Source organism: Salminus brasiliensis, chromosome 13 (assembly GCF_030463535.1).
Source record: "Salminus brasiliensis chromosome 13, fSalBra1.hap2, whole genome shotgun sequence".
Taxonomy (NCBI): Eukaryota; Metazoa; Chordata; class Actinopteri; order Characiformes; family Bryconidae; genus Salminus; species Salminus brasiliensis.
In genome coordinates this window covers 32510023-32522006 of record NC_132890.1, presented here as the reverse complement: position 1 = coordinate 32522006, position 11984 = coordinate 32510023, and the positions used below count along the sequence as shown (strand labels likewise).

The window sequence follows — 11984 nt, the reverse complement described above, 5'->3', positions numbered from 1 at the left end:
GATACAGGGTACAAAGAACAGGGTACCAAGAACAAATCCAGAGTCAACATTAGAAGCATCTACCTCAGCCACTAAAGGCACAGATGGATCTGGGTGTTTTAACAAAAGAGCAGAGGTGAATCTAAATTTAAATTCCTAATAGCAACATCAGCTTTAGGGGTCCAACTGAGGTTTGTGCTTCACCCTTAAGCAGAGTAGTCAAGGGTGCAGCTGCCAAACTTTAGTTTCAGATAAATCTGGTATAGTTATACATACAAAATGTCATCAATGTATGCAATGAAAAAGCGGCCTATTATGTCCCGAAGGACATCATTGATGAAAGACTGAAACGCATAAGAGGCATTCTGTAACTCGAAAGGCATGATTAAATACTCATAATGACCCCTACTCATGATGTCCTATAGAAATTTGCAAAGCCTACGAGCATAAGAAGCCAATTGTGCTTTGCATTGACCTTATGATCATCTATGATTATTCCCTCAGCACTAATTACTAATTACTTACCCTAGGAAGGAAGTATGAGATAAATGTAACCTTTCACAAAACATTAAATAGCTAAAAGTGCACTAAAAAAGGCCAAAGCCTCCTTTACATACTCACTAAAATGCACTAGAAGAGTAACACAAATACAATGTGGAGAAACACAAATACAACATGGAGAGTTAGAAATGCTTTGCAAAGTTAGTCTGAAAAAGACAGGGTATATGTACAAGAGGAGCCACAGGTGTGTTGAAATATAACTTTGGTAAGGAGGATCGGGAAAGCTGTGACAGAAGCATGACAGAACTGTATATTAGTGCTCTCCAAACCCCTTCTTAAGAAAGTCAAGTGCATTTCAGTTACAGTTTGTCATGATGCTTTGTCAAATTGCTGTAATAAAAACAATTATAATTGCTCAGAGCATCTGTTCTTTCATTTGAGTGGACATTTTGTCATAAATCAATCAATACAAAAGCCTCAACACTGCTTAGAATAATTACAATATTTTATTTTAACTTGCATTAAAACATAAGAATGGGAGATTCTTATGATAATAAATTGGTTAATCAGATGAGAGTGTGTACATGCATTAAGAATTACTTACATGATTAAACATGTTCGAAAACATGAGGAAATTTAATCAATTATGGCTTCATACTAGTAAATTTACTTTTATTTGTGTTGAGGTGTTCAGTCATTAATCTCTAGTGGTACATGCAAATGAGAGACAGCAAAAATGGTCAACTTTGTCAATCATCTTCCAATTATTAAAGAGGGAATGCTCTGTTTAACCTCTGCCTGTATGCTTGAATCATCAGAATATAAGTTTACTAAATTGGGAGCATGACACGAGACACAGGACACATTTCATGCACACCATTTTACTTTTACTTACACAAAACAATGGTAGATTTGGTTAAGTCTGATTGTGAGTGAACACAACATTCAAACTCAAATGACCACTGTTGGTACATAAGAATATATTTATTTAATCTCTCAAGGTGATTTTGATGACATTTTCCCCATCATATGTTTCTTTGTATTTAGTTCAGGTTTAAACAGAATGATGTAACACTTAGGAGTGAAAATACAAAGCAGTAAACCAAAGCTAGAGGCTAAAATAGCAAATATCTCCACAGCTACAGTGAACTTTCCAGGAGAGCTGTCATAAGCTGGAATAAAGGTGATCCAGACAGCCCAGAATATGAGTATGCTGAATGTGATGAATTTGGCTTCATTAAAATTATCAGGGAGTTTTCTGGCTAGAAACGCCAGCACAAAACATAAGCCTGCCAGAACTCCTATATAACCCAGCACTGCCCAGAATCCTATAGCTGAACCTAAGTCACATTCTAATATGATTTTCTCCTTGTAGTATTTCATGTTGTTGTAGGGGAATGGAGGGGATATTGTTAACCAAAGCACACAGATGAGGACCTGTATAAGAGTGAAGGCAAGAACACTGAGTCTCTGCTGTGGAGGCCCAAACCATTTCATCACATTACTGCCTGGAAGTGTTGCCCTGAAGGCCATTAACACCACTATTGTTTTCCCCAGAACACAGGAGATGCAGAGAACGAATGTGATCCCAAACGCTGTGTGGCGCAGCATACAGGACCATTGGGAGGGCTGACCGATGAAAGTAAGTGAACAGAGGAAACACAGAGCCAGTGCAAAGAGCAGCAGAAAGCTCAGCTCTGAGTTGTTGGCTCGGACAATGGGAGTGTCCTTTTTAATCAGGAACAGAATGGCCACTAACAGCGTTAATCCTGCTCCAAACAGGGAAAAAAAGACTAGAATTATCCCCATGACTTCAGTAAATGAAAGAAATTCGATAACCTTTAAGACACATTTATCTCTTTCGGCATTTGACCAGTATTCTCCTGGACACTGCTCACAGTTATTTGAATCTGCAAAACAACATCTTTATTAGCAATGAAGACAAGCATTATTTACATGCACAAAAAAGCTTGACTAAGTTATTTAGTCGGTCTAAAAACTGGACTGAATCAAAATATTTATTTTTTCATTTGCGACCAAACATTAAATGACCTTTGGTTGCCTGAGTGGGCAGTGCCAATGTTCACATTTGCTCCCTCCTGCAGGCATGCGATCTTAGCATTGTCAGTAAATATCTAGTATGAAAACATTTAGTTTTCATCCATTTAAAATGAACTTAGACTCATGTTTGTTTTGGTGTCAAAGGCATACTATGACAAACTATATACATGTGCTGTTTACATGAGTGTACATCAGTTTAAATCTAACATTGCATCATGTGAGTGCATGTGAATATAGTTTGGGACTTATTAATGCCATTGTTCAGCAACTGCATCCTAAATAGTTGAAGGAGAGAGCAAAATGTGCAACTAACAAATTTCCTTTGAAACTCTGCAAATCTGAAATTACCTGTCATATTACTGATCTCTCCCTCTGCACATGGTATGCAGTCGTAGCAGCAGACCGGCTTCCCTTTTTGTGCAGCCTTCCTTGTGCCCGGAGGACAGCTCTCACTGCACACAGATCTTGGCTTCTAATATAAGCAACATATTGTGGCTGCCATCAGTGCTATTAATGCATTTGATGATTTTATTTTTCAATAATAATTAGCCAGCTTTTCCTGTACCTCAGTATTTTTTCCACCCCATACTATATTTTTAGTAGTTATGATGAGCTGCTGTCCAGGAGGTAGAGAGGCATCGTAGTAGCCCACTTGCTTAAACAGCACTTCTCCATTGGGCCCACGCTGCCAGTTGATCACATCATACTTTGCAGCTGTTGCCCCAGTGCTGTCAAACCACACCTGCTCTCCTGTTTTTGTGGTGAAATTGACCTTTTTCAGAGACTCAACAACCTTGAGAGGAAAAAGAAGGTAGTGGAATAAATGGGGTGAAAATCGATACTTAGATTGATCACTTGTCTTCTTTATTATGATGCTACCTACCATGGTTGTATCGCCTGTTTTTTCTCACAGCCCTTGTTTTCTGTACATTTCAGTAGACTGTGTAGAGAATGTGCCACGGCATACACTCCATTATAGATGTTGTTTGCATATCTCAATTCAGAGATGTCTTCATTAAAGTTTTTGAATGGAATCAGGTCCTTATATTTGCTGCAGTCATTTTCAGCTTGAGAAGTGTCTCCCTCTGTAAGTGTGCATGACAGTGCTGTATCCCAAAATTCTTTTAGAACATAATCAGCAAAACCAATAATGTTAGATTTTCCTATATCAAATCCGAGGGATCCACCCAGCACATTGTAGCTTCTTGGATTTTTAAAGTTGACCGCAGTTATCCATCCCTCAGCCCCAATCATCTGTAAACCTGTAATATTTTGTGTAATAAGATGCTCTATAAGAATGTTCATCTCAATGTCGGCGAGAAATATGATAACCACTTTAGCCGTGCTTTTTTTGATAACGTCAACCACTTTTATGAGTTTCGAAGGCTCAGACCGGTCAAACTTCTCGGAGTACTCCACACATATGCCTTCCTCTTTGGCAGCTTCCAGGAATATGGCTATTCCATTGTTGCCATAGTCATTGTCTCCGTTCACAGTTCCTACCCAAAACCAGCCAAAGTGTTTGACCAGAAGGGCCAGCGCTCTGCTCTGGTAGTAATCACTAGCTATAGTCCTGAAGAAAGAGGGATACTCCGTCCTGCTGCTCAAACATTCACAAGTGGATGAATGACTGATCTGAGGAGAGAAAGGCAGATTTTAGAAGGCAGATTTCAGCTAAAGCACTGTGTACTGGGTATAAGTAATGTGGCAAAGAAAATAATGTACTAAGCACATGGAAAAACCTAAATTATAAAACTTAATAAATAATTAATCATAAATTACTAACAAAAACAGTAAAACAGGTCTGGATAACATCTTCAAAATTCAAGTATATCCATATAGACAGCTTGCTGAACGTACAAAAGCAAAGTGTCAAGTGTAAGTATGTCATATTTGTGTTTATCTGTAAAAACAGTCAGTATTAGAAACAAATACAGGGTATTTACAACGCACATTGCTTTATAGCGAACCAAATTGTTTAAAGCCTGAGAAATGCTTGAGTTTAAAAAAAAATAAAAACTCTTTAAAAAAGCCTATGCTCCGTCAATGGGCCGTAAGTGTTATTACAAACTTCTATAACCAAAGAATAGCTCCGCCAGTTTGTACAGAAGTCCCTGTAAATACTGAATAATATGCCTTAGTGTGTAAAAAACATTGCTACATTAAGAAATTAAATTATATATTGTTACAGTCACTCTGAAATAAAATCAACAGATAGTGAGTGAGCAACAGGTGTTCAATCAAGTATTGATTCTTATTAAGTATAAGGCATGAAAAGCAATAATACATTTGTCTTACCACTGGGATATTGAAAGGCCCTGTAGTTTTGGCAAGCATTATAGTAGGAGAAGACTCCGACTCCCCTATGATGGCTTGCACCCATGCCTGTCCAGAGCAGACTTCAGCTGCTGTTAGTTCTTGACCGTTCATCAAAGCCATTGCTGCCTTCATAGACAAGAACCTTGATCCACAACTGTCATAAATCCTGTAACCGATTGAGACATTAGGAAGCAGGCTGCTGCTTCTGTTGATTTCCTCAATGACAAAAACCATGGCCTGAGCAAAGCGCAGTTCTCTGAGGTTTATTCTGTTAACAGAAAAGACCAATTAAAAGCTAGAAATGAATGAATAATGTATTTAAGTGCATGTTCATTGTTCTGTTTCCACATGGTAACAAACCTAGAACATGTCAGAGATGTAGGTTTTTCTGTGAATGACATTTGTGGCAGTGTTACAATGGTGTGTATTGAAAAAGCTCCTCCAATTGTCACATCTCCATCCTTCGACAGCAGAAGATACTCAGGACTTTCCATAATATGGCAAAGTGGCTTTTGACATGTTGTCAGAAGGCTAAGACAAAGCAGGATTATATGGAAAAACATTACAAAGACAGACCTCTGCTTCTGCTGCATGAATTCCTGTCTTCTCCTGTATTCATACTTTTATAGACGTATATGGAGCTCTTCTGGGCATGGCAAGTCAGTTTGGACAAATCAGAGAGGGTGGACTACATTACCTCATTATGGGGCAGAATACTAGCAATGTTATTTTCCCTTTCTTCAATTATGAAGTCTGATCACAAGTGGAGATACATTCAGCACATTAAAGTGTTTAAAAGGGCTGTATGTCTTGGTTTCCATACAGCCAGATGTTACTGTCAGATATCAACTTTGAGGAAATATGTTTTTCACTTTGTACTCCTTGAGGATTGAGTTAAAAAAAGAAGGTGCCAAGGACTTTGTCCTTGTGTTCATAAAGCCACTGCACTGTGAGATTGATCATTTCAATTGGCTCTCCTTTTTGAGACCACGTAGAGATGCAATCTGCAGCAGACATCACAAATGTCAACCTCTGTCCACACAGCTCAGGTATCCAGTGTTCTACCCCTTAGACTAGTGTTTCTAATACTTGATCCTGGAGTACCTCAGATTGTGCATGCCTTTTTTTCTTTCTATAACACATTTGATGAGCAATTAGCTCAAGTCCTTGCTTAAACACTCAAAAACTCAGGCAGGGTTGCTGGCCAATCATTTAGTACACTTTGAGGCTATAGTTTTGTGGTGTTTACCAGCTATCCCATACATAAATACAGATGTATTCTTGGTCAGCCTATAAGTGTTTTCACTTTAAAGGCCAGATTCAGAAAAGTCAGTGGTACCGGCAGTAGCGGTGTTACACAAAGCTCCACATAGTGTTGATAAAGTCACTACACTTCTTTCTTTCTCTCTTTTCTGCTGCAGTATTTTTACCCATGACCTTAGTAAAACCCAATCAAAATGTTTGTTAATATGCCTATATTAACTACAATTGCCCAGGGCACGGGTGCCAAAATGGACCAAATCTCAGATCTTAGAATCCTAAAATAATAGCATTAGCACTGTTTCATAAAATCCTGCAAAGAAATAAATAATTGAAAGAATATATGAATTATTTGCTAAACATGTTCAATGTGGGATCAAATGTTACTATGACTACCATTCACTGTCCAAAGCAAAAAATAAATGAGCAAATAAACCCAGGTATAGAGGGAGTACCAGTGCTTCAAATAAACTGCACGCTTGCTCTAAGTTGAGATGATTTAAATTTTTCTTTTAAATCATAAAATACCAGCAAAGTTATCTCCATCTACATATGTTTTCATTTTGATTGTCTAAGCTGCATTTTAAAACTGTTATAAAAAAAACTAAAACACTTAAACTGTGTATTAGTGCTCTCTAAAATTCCTCCCAAGAAAGTTAAGTGCATCTCAGCATCTGCAGTTTGCCATGATGTTGACTGTCAAACTGCTATCCAGAAAAAAAATTCACTACATTTTTTTATGGTTTAGTTTTTTACACTGATTGATTAAAGCAGCTTTACATTGTCTTAACATATAATGATAAATTGACCAATAGAAAACGCTTCAGTATTGCTTACAATAAAAAATGTAATTACAATATAGTATTGCATATTTTATTGTACTCTAAATAATAACATGCATTAAGATGTGATTTTTTTGCCTTCTCCTGTGTGTTTTTGTTTTTTTTGTATAGTGATGGTTAATCAGCTAAGAGTGTGCATAAAGACTTGCTTGTATGATCATATGTGTTTAAAAGCATTGTAAGGTCATTTAATCCATATTGACATTATCCAGGACACATTTCTTTGTTCTGTGCTGCATTACTTATGTACTACTGTTTTACTTATGCTTCACTCAAAAACTACAAAGATCAACTTGTTTAGGTCTGTGTGTGAAAACACCATTCTAACTCAAACACTTTTGGTGGATAAGAATATATTTATTTAACCTCTTAAAGTGATTTTGATGCCATTTTCCCCATCATATGTTTCTTTGTATTTAGTTCAGGTTTAAACAGAATGATGTAACATTTGGGAGTGAATATACAGAACAGTAAACCAAAGCTAGAGGCTAAAATAGCAAATATCTCCACAGCTACAGTAAACTTTCCAGGAGAGCTGACATAAGCTGGAATGAAGGTGATCCAGACTGCACAGAATATGAGTATGCTGAATGTGATGAATTTGGCTTCATTAAAATTATCAGGGAGTTTTCTGGCTAGAAACGCCAGCACAAAACATAAGCCTGCCAGAACTCCTATATAACCCAGCACTGCCCAGAATCCTATAGCTGAACCTAAGTCACATTCTAATATGATTTTCTCCTTGTAGTATTTCATGTTGTTGTAGGGGAATGGAGGGGATATTGTTAACCAAAGCACACAGATGAGGACCTGTATAAGAGTGAAGGCAAGAACACTGAGTCTCTGCTGTGGAGGCCCAAACCATTTCATTATATTACTGCCTGGAAGTGTCGCCCTGAAGGCCATTAACACCACTATTGTTTTCCCCAGAACACAGGAGATGCAGAGGACGAAGGTGATCCCAAACGCTGTGTGGCGCAGCATACAGGACCATTGGGAGGGCTGACCGATGAAAGTAAGTGAACAGAGGAAACACAGAGCCAGTGCAAAGAGCAGCAGAAAGCTCAGCTCTGAGTTGTTGGCTCGGACAATGGGAGTGTCCTTTTTAATCAGGAACAGAATGGCCACTAACAGCGTTAATCCTGCTCCAAACAGGGAAAAAAGGACTAGAATTATCCCCATGACTTCAGTAAATGAAAGAAATTCGACAACCTTTAAGACACATTTATCTCTTTCGGCATTTGACCAGTATTCTCCTGGACACTGCTCACAGTTATTTGAATCTGTAAAACAATAAAAATGTGTTAAATGAGCTGGTGTTGCACCAGTGACTATTGCTATATATTACTATTACTATATTACTTCTACTATTAGTATAAGGCCCAAATTTAAAGTTTAAAATTATACAACTGAACTACAGCATTACATTAAGTCTGCATGTTAATTGCAAATTAAATGTGCATATGTGAAAGACATTATTCTGTTATTGTAGACATTCTTTACTGTAAATCTTAAAGTTTTGTGACCTTAGTTGCCAGAGCAAACCTTTTAAATTAGTTCAAGTGTTATGGTTTCATTGATTGATGTTCAGTAAATGTATCCTACATAGAGGGCGAATGCAAAATCTGCAACTAACTAATGTTATTTCAGACGTTGCAAATCTGAAATTACCTGTCATATTACTGATCTCTCCCTCTGCACAGGGTATGCAGTCGTAGCAGCAGACCGGCTTCCCTTTTTTTGCTGCCTTCCTTGTGCCTGGAGGACAGCTCTCACTGCACACAGATCTTGTCTTCTAATATGAGCAATATCAATATATTTTGGCTGCTGTAAATACTACTTACACGTTTATATAAAGCATAATTCTTTATATTATGAATCAGGTCTCAAATTTAGAATTTATTTATAAGACAATTAGAATTAGACAGCATTGCCTGTACCTCAGTTTTTCCTCCAGCCCACTCTATATGTTTATCGGTTATGATGAGCTGCTGTCCAGGCGGTAAAGAGGCATCAAAATAGCCCACTTGCTTAAACAGCACTTCTCCATTGGGCCCACGCTGCCAGTTGATCACATCATACTTTGCAGCTGTTGCCCCAGTGCTGTCAAACCACACCTGCTCTCCTGTTTTTGTGGTGAAATTGACCTTTTTCAGAGACTCAACAACCTTGAGAGGAAAAAGAAGGTAGTGGAATAAATGGGGTGAAAATCGATACTTAGATTGATCACTTGTCTTCTTTATTATGATGCTACCTGCCATGGTTGTATCGCCTGTTTTTTCTCACAGCCCTTGTTTTCTGTACATTTCAGTACTCTGTGTAGAGAATGTGCCAGGGCATAAACCCCACTATAGATGTTGTTTACATATCTTAATTCAGAGATGTCTTCATTGTAGTTTTTGAATGGAATCAGGTCCTTATATTTGCTGCAGTCGTTTTCAGCTTGAGAAGCATTGTCTTCTAAAAGCGTACATGGCAGTGCTGTGTCCCAAAATTCTTTTAGAACATAATCAGCAAACCCGATAATATTGGCTTTTCCAACATCAAATCCAAGGGATCCACCCAGCACATTGTAGCTTGTTGGAGTAATAAGATTGACCGCAGTTATCCATACTTCCACTCCAATCATCTGTAAACCTGTGACATTCTGTAAAATAAGCTGCTCTACCAGAATGTTCATCTCAATGTGGGCGACAAATACTATAATCACTTTAGCCGTGCCTTTTTTGATAACGTCAACCACTTTCATTAACTTGGCAGGTTCTGACCGGTCAAACTTCTCAGAGTACTCCACACATATCCCTTCCTCTTTGGCAGCTTCCAGGAAAATGGCCATTCCATTGTTGCCGTAGTCACTGTCGCTGTTCACGGTTCCTACCCAAAACCAGCCAAAGTGTTTGACCAAATAGGCCAGTGCTCTGCTCTGGTAGTAATCACTGGCTATAGTCCTGAAGAAAGAGGGATACTCCGTCCTGCTGCTCAAACATTCACATGTGGCAGAATGACTGATCTGAAGAGAGAAAGGCAGAAGAGAGAGGGGTTTTAGCTAAAGAACTGCAGCCCGGGTACATTCTTAATATTTCCTATAAACAATGTGGTGCATACAGTAAAAAAAGCCAGAACATAGTTGTCCAATATAAGGTTCAATTGTACATTCATTTAGCACATATGTATATCAAGATTAATGAACATTCTTTATAATGAAATTAACACATTTCCCAAAATGTTTGTAAACTTGCTAGAAGTTAAATTAATTCTCTTACTTTTTGGGCGACTCCAACACACTATTATGCCAACCTGGCCTTGATTTGAGTTGTCTATAATGTAATTATTTCTTTCCAATAAAAATGCAACATTGTCAATGAATAAATGTACCATATAAGATGAGAGATCTGACAAACACTTCACCGTTAATGTTTTCTAATATAGACAGCACATTGTAAGTTCAGTATAGTAAGTAAATTATCAAGAAGTGATTCATAATGGCTATTCATAGATTAGAAATTGAAGTCAACAGATTTTGAATGAGTGACAGGTATTGATGGAGGATAAATATTTTAAATTTGTCTTACCACCGGGATATAAAAAGGCCCTGTGGTTTTGGTGAGCACTATAGTAGGAGAAGACTCAGACTCCCCTATGATAGCTTGCACCCCTGCCTGTCCAGAGCAGACTTCAGGTGCTGTTAGTTCCTGACCGTTCATCAAAGCCATTGCTGCCTTCATAGACAAGAACCTTGATCCACAGTTGTCATAAATCCTGTAACCGATTGAGACATTGGGAAGCAGGCTGCTGCTTCTGTTGATTTCCTCAATGACAAAAACCATGGCCTGAGCAAAGCGCAGTTCTCTGAGGTTTAATCTGTGAACATATTGAACCATTTGAAAGCAAGAAAAGAAAGAAGGATATGTTTAATATAAATCTTGTATGAAATAAATTGCCCCAGAGAACAGTTTCCATACAGTAACAAACCTAGAACATGTCAGAGATTTAGGTTGTTCTGTGAATGACATTGATGGCAGCGTTACATCGCTGTGTATTGAAAAAGCTCCTCCAATTGTCACATCTCCATCCTTTGACAATAGAGGATACTCCGGACTTTCCATAATATGGCAAAGTGGCTTTTGCCCTTTTGCCAGAAAGCTGAGAGAAAGCAATATTATGTGGAAAAACATCACAAGACAGTCCTCCGCTTCTTTTGCATGAATACTTGTCTTCCCCTTTATTCATACTTTTATAGACATGCATGAAGCTGATCTGGGCATGGCCAGTCAGTTTGGACAAATCAGAGTGGTTGGACTATATGACCTCATGGAACAGAGTGCTTGCTGTAAGTTTCAGTTAGATCTGGTCGCAGTCAAGGTACAATGCCATAGTACCAGTACTCATAGATAAGAATGGACAATATACGGTTGCAAGAAATATACCAAAGAATTTCAATAGGTTTGAGGTCAGGACTCTGACTTGACCATTAAAAATCTTCTTCTTTTTCAACCATTCTTTAGTTGATTATTTAGTTCATTGTCTTGTTTCATCACTCAATGTCTCTTCATCTTGAGATCATGGACTGCTGCGCTAACATTCTTCTGTAAAATGTTTTGATACACCTCTGAACTTAATGGCCCATATCTATCAAGCTTAGAGTCGGAGTGCTGATCTGGTTTCAGTGAAAGTCCTTTGCTCAACAGTGATTTAATTTAGAGTGCTTATGAGTACTTTTACAGAGTAAAGTACTTTTACTCTAAGATGTTAGATAATTAAGGCCCAAAGATCACAAGGCCTCCAGGAGCAGCAAAGTATCCCTGCTGTAAACCATCTTAACCTGAGACAGAATACAGAAGACAGAACACCTCATCTTCTGCACTTTGGACAGCAGCAGCATACTTTGTGGCACATAACACAATTCTTGTTCAGTAATTTTTTTGTTTGTTTGTTTTTTCTGCTAATTGATACATGAAGGTTTTAAAGGTCTTGGGTTCTTTTATTACCTCTTTCTGGATTGCATGTTGTTCTCTTGGAAGG

General features: G+C 38.0%; 2 protein-coding genes across 2 annotated transcripts; both read right to left on the bottom strand.

The window, feature by feature from the left end:
* Positions 1–1476: 1476 nt before the first annotated feature.
* Positions 1477–5562, bottom strand: LOC140575502 (extracellular calcium-sensing receptor-like). The gene is given in 7 exon segments (XM_072695850.1): positions 1477–2390; positions 2890–3010; positions 3107–3334; positions 3421–4176; positions 4840–5128; positions 5221–5391; positions 5558–5562. Coding segments are annotated over 7 exon segments (2484 nt in total).
* A 1769-nt stretch (positions 5563–7331) lies between these two features.
* On the bottom strand, positions 7332–11137 carry LOC140574638 (extracellular calcium-sensing receptor-like). The gene is made up of 6 exons (XM_072694500.1): positions 10935–11137; positions 10535–10823; positions 9217–9972; positions 8903–9130; positions 8634–8757; positions 7332–8245 (listed from the first exon to the last, which is right to left on the bottom strand). The coding sequence occupies exons 1-6, from the start codon at positions 11135–11137 to the stop codon at positions 7332–7334; spliced, it is 2514 nt and encodes an 837-aa protein (XP_072550601.1).
* Positions 11138–11984: the final 847 nt, after the last annotated feature.

Excerpts from the sequence above, each read along its gene's own strand:
- LOC140574638 (XM_072694500.1), bottom strand. The coding sequence starts at position 11,137 with ATGTTTTTCCACATAATATTGCTTTCTCTCAGCTTTCTGGCAAAAGGG. Across the intron at positions 9,131-9,216 it reads AGGCGATACAACCATGGCAG|GTTGTTGAGTCTCTGAAAAA; the intron begins GTAGCATCATAA and ends TTTCCTCTCAAG. Across the intron at positions 8,758-8,902 it reads GGGCTGGAGGAAAAACTGAG|AAGACAAGATCTGTGTGCAG; the intron begins GTACAGGCAATG and ends TGCTCATATTAG.